This window comes from Sphaeroforma arctica (genome assembly GCF_001186125.1).
Source record: "Sphaeroforma arctica JP610 unplaced genomic scaffold supercont1.2929, whole genome shotgun sequence".
NCBI classification, from domain to species: Eukaryota; class Ichthyosporea; order Ichthyophonida; genus Sphaeroforma; species Sphaeroforma arctica.
In genome coordinates, this window is record NW_014037629.1 from 1 (window position 1) to 4,460 (window position 4,460).

At 40.3% G+C, this 4,460-nt stretch overlaps 1 protein-coding gene across 1 annotated transcript; it reads right to left on the reverse strand.

The window, feature by feature from the left end:
• Positions 1-292: 292 nt before the first annotated feature.
• Positions 293-3,971, reverse strand: SARC_13132 (hypothetical protein; the record flags this gene model as incomplete). The annotated part of the gene is made up of 7 exons (XM_014292744.1): positions 293-618; positions 1,069-1,173; positions 1,721-1,860; positions 2,295-2,442; positions 2,631-2,804; positions 3,214-3,358; positions 3,847-3,971. The coding sequence occupies 7 exons, from the start codon at positions 3,969-3,971 to the stop codon at positions 586-588; spliced, it is 870 nt and encodes a 289-aa protein (XP_014148219.1). The 3' UTR covers positions 293-585.
• Between the last annotated feature and the right edge of the window lie 489 nt (positions 3,972-4,460).

Sequence of the window (4,460 nt, forward strand, 5' to 3'; positions counted from 1 at the left end):
ACATTACATGCCTCACATGTATCAATTGGCGTATATTGATTTTTTCGTATAAACCCGCAGTCGTTTGCCTCCTGAACTCTTTACCAACTGTACAGCAGTGATCCGTAAATGATATTCTATGCGGTCGATTCTGGCATGCATCTGTCTTGATTGTCGAATGTGCTTAGACCCCGAGGTCATCACACAATTCTGATATTTTCTCATACATTCGAGCTATGCCTATCTGCAATCCCCAAATATGTGCTACTGAGGCGTTACCGCTCCGAGTTTCAAAATGAATGATGAGTGCGCTGCCATCTGGTCAAAATTTATTTCTAGAAGCGATGTAAAAAGTGTTGTAACAGATTGTGCTATTACATGATAGAACCGGCGAGGTTCGATGCACACATCACCATCACTAACGTCAAGCGTCCCCAAAATTGCCAGTAAGTCAAGTAAGTGATAGTTTAGGAAATATTAACAGTTAGCCAAAGTCCAAACCGGTTCTCGTAACCGCGATGCAGGTTTCTGAGAAGGTTCTTGATTCATCGCAGAGATCGATATTTTGCGAGTATTAAAGGTCGGTCATGCTTATGGATGCGGTCACTAGGCTTTCATGTATTTCTTAGCTAATTCGTCCTGTGGCATAAAAAAATCCATCATGGTAGCGATTAGTACTCACAATTGATATCGCTAAAAATTTATATATACCGTACACTGCAATTTTTCCGTCTACGAGCATTGAAGTGTTTTTACGGCTGCCATCAATGCATACATCAGAATAAGTTTATATGGTGTTCGTGCGCAAATGCATTGTATACTATATGATATATGTACACTTATACAACAAGGAGCCCAATTTTGGGTGTTAAAAGTTGTAGTGTACAGTCAGCACATCCAAAGTACACATTTACCTTAGATATACCGCTAAGAAAATTTGATATCGGATGCTTCCATTAACAAAATTGCAAAGCTAGGCACACAGAAGATTCAAGTTTCGTATGAGAAAATATTTTTCAAAAATTTCACATATAGGCTGATATTCCAGGGGTGGGGGTTCGGATGCATAGATTGCCCGTTTACACATACTTGTCGCCTGAGATTTTTCTTGATTTCAGCTGGTAAAGTATCGTGGCACGGGAAGCATACGGGTTTTCTGTCGATGTCAGTTATCTTTGTGGAGCTGGTGATGATCTATACAAGAAAAACAGGATTCAATGGAATAAGTATCGATCGACGCAACGAGACCAAGAGGAATATGTACATGTTGTATATATTCCGAATTCTCTAATTGGCAAGTCGATTTGCTTCTCACTTGCGTATCCGTTTAACCAAAAATGTTATTGTGATGTCGTCATTAGCTTAAAGTGTGCTATTAGTTTGCATGTTTGGTATCCGTACATGTGAGACCTCTTAGTCTTGTAATGGCACACTTTTGATCTGTATCGTACAGCTAAAGCGGCAAGGCTTGTGCTATGGCTCCTTCACAATTATTTTACTCGATTGAGTGTCCATGCGATACAGTACACGCTATACAGTCATTTAGCTTTAGTGTTATTCTGTTTAAAATAGCATTCACATGGTAGGATCAGCACACATTGAGGCGATTATATTAGACAGACTTCATCACACAATAACGACATAAATACGGGTGCGTGTAGAAATTATTTTTAGCACTTCAGTTATCAAAACTGAAAAGAACTATTGCTGAATGCTGTAGCTAAAGCTACAACTTCCCTACCATATCACAAGCAGAGCAGCGGAAGCAGAGCTTACAGTACTGTTTGCCCAATGATTGGACGCTGTCTACGCAAACCTCTTGGCAATTGTAGCACAGGTCACCGCACACTTGTTTGTAGTGAGGCTTACAATAAGGAACGCCTGGAAACATAAAACAGGGAGGAATCAGTCTCAGAATAAAAAATTACCGAAATCATTATGCAAATTCCAATTTTGAAGTATCGGAATCTATAAGGCACAAATACGAGGGTGATAATTCTTTTTCAAGCAAATTAGTTTCACGGCTACATGCCACCCAGCTTCTCAAGAGCTCATTCATATTTGAATTTGATGCACTATCATGTCAAGTACAAACACGGGTCGGTGATTGTTTTGCGTACGCATGTGCGTGGATGCAGGTATATAGTTTACCTATCAACGAAAGCTTCCCATAGGCGATGTCACGAAATCTAGACTGTGTCAATCTGTACTTAAGGGTAAGATACCAGCTTGCCCTCACGCTATATGCACATATTCACACACCTCGAGGAACATTTTGAAAGGTTTGACAGCATCTTCATGCACACTGATCTTACCTCTGTATTCGAAAAATGCATCGCCTGCAAAGGGACACTCGCACTTCGTGCACACAAAGTGGTCGGGATGCCATTCTTTGCCCAGCGCACTGAAGCTGCGGCCCTCAATAGCACGTTTGCAAGCGGCACACGTGGGCATGGCACCAATCTAGCAATAGAACGTTGTGTGGATATTTGTAGGTACGAAGATTTGGTATCGAGCGCATCCATAAAAACGAGCAGACGTGTGTCAAAATCGGACGTATTGCAGCTTCATACGTTACCATAGATACGACTGTCTCATAGCCAATAGCAAACCTCACACGCACACGCGTACATTGCAAATAGCTTCCGTACCTGTTCATAACAGCTATGGCAGTACCATTTACTGGCCTTTTCGCGACCCAGATGACTCAGCGGAAGGGCACAGTTCTTGCATGGGATGTGCTCGGGATGGATACGCTGCCCTTTGAACACCAGGAAGTAATCGTCCAACCCCTTCGGACACATGGCACACTTGATTGTTTTTTTCTGGAGACGAATATTGGTGCGGAGATACATTATATGTCTGAAATAATGAGTTCAACTCTGATGTTATTGGTACTATTATGTTAAGTACATGGCTTGCAAACTAGTTCTTAGAAAGTGCGTGTATGTTTATCCGACTCACAGATGGCTCGTACGCAACTATGGAAAACTATGCATCATTCGCCACCATTCTGAATACTTTATACTCGAAATACACTCACAGCGTAGCGTAATTTGCTGAATGCACAGAGCTTCACAATTTTTTGGTCGAGGTAATTGTACACTCAACAGTACACCACAAGCAATTGTTTGCGTGCGTAGAAGCTCGCATGTGAGTGAAGCGTAGAAATAACTATAACATACCAACAGAGAGTTCTATCACGCATGTGCGTATGGAATGGTCTTCCCATACCGCTTTCTGGGCCAGTTCACGATGGCAAGGCTTGCACAGTGGCCTGTCTGCTGTCTTAACGAATTCTTTTCCTAACAGATGTTTCTCGCACACATCACAGTTGAAGTGCTCAGGGTGCCACTTCTGACCCAGCGCCCCCAAACACCTGATAAAATTTATACAAAAAAAAAGATGTACTGTTAGTCTTTGAGATTTGGGCTAATACAATGGCGGTGACAAGGTGCCACAACACCGTACAAGTACAAAGCAGAGACGATCTGAATGTGACAGTAGATATTCCCAAGCATCGTAAATATGAATAGATGGGAAATGTCCATCCAATGGGCAGCACGAAGAGCATTTATACACAGCATGGTACACACCGTAATGTTCTCTGCTCTAAGAAATATCATTTTTTTTTGGCTTGTGCTATCGTAGCTACACTATCCAACATGTAGGTTAGGCATATGACCTGATTCAAAACACTGGTGAGAGTTGTCTTTCCTTCCATATGTAACTAAACAGAACTCCCGTGTATGCAAGGACGTTGCGCTCGCTAGTCTCACTGGATAGCCACAATCACTTAAGCGATGCTTTCCGATGGCTATGCTAGTAATTGAACCTGAGATACTATACGCGTCTAAGTAAACTTACTCTCCAAGGATATGCTGTGAGCAACTGCCGCACCGCGGTCCATGTAGCTGCCAGAAATCGTGGTCGCAGTAGAAACGCCCCTCGTGAGGAAAGTATTTGTCATTGATGAATGGCTGGCAAATCATTGTGAATAGACGGAATGGATGAAGAATTGTTATATAAAGCAGAGGATTGTGGTGGTACAATGCCACAATTAAGGACGTACTCAACTTGCATGTACAGTTTCACAAGATAGGACAACACAGCTAGAATACATGTGTGAACAAAATATACGAAACCATACAGCTGCAGTATATATACCTGATAGTCCGATTTGAATAATTTTTGGTGTTTCCACGAAAAATTGGTTGCGTGTAGTTGCAACAGAAAGAATCTACACAAACACCAATATCTTAGAAAGACGCACGTGTTTTTGAATCTAGCCCTTGCATATACTTAAGAAAATTCCATTATTCGTGTTATAAATAAATATATAAATATATATATATACATATATATATATATATATTATATATATATATATATATATATATATATATATATATATATATATATATATATATATATATATATATATATATATATATATATATATATATATATATATATAATAT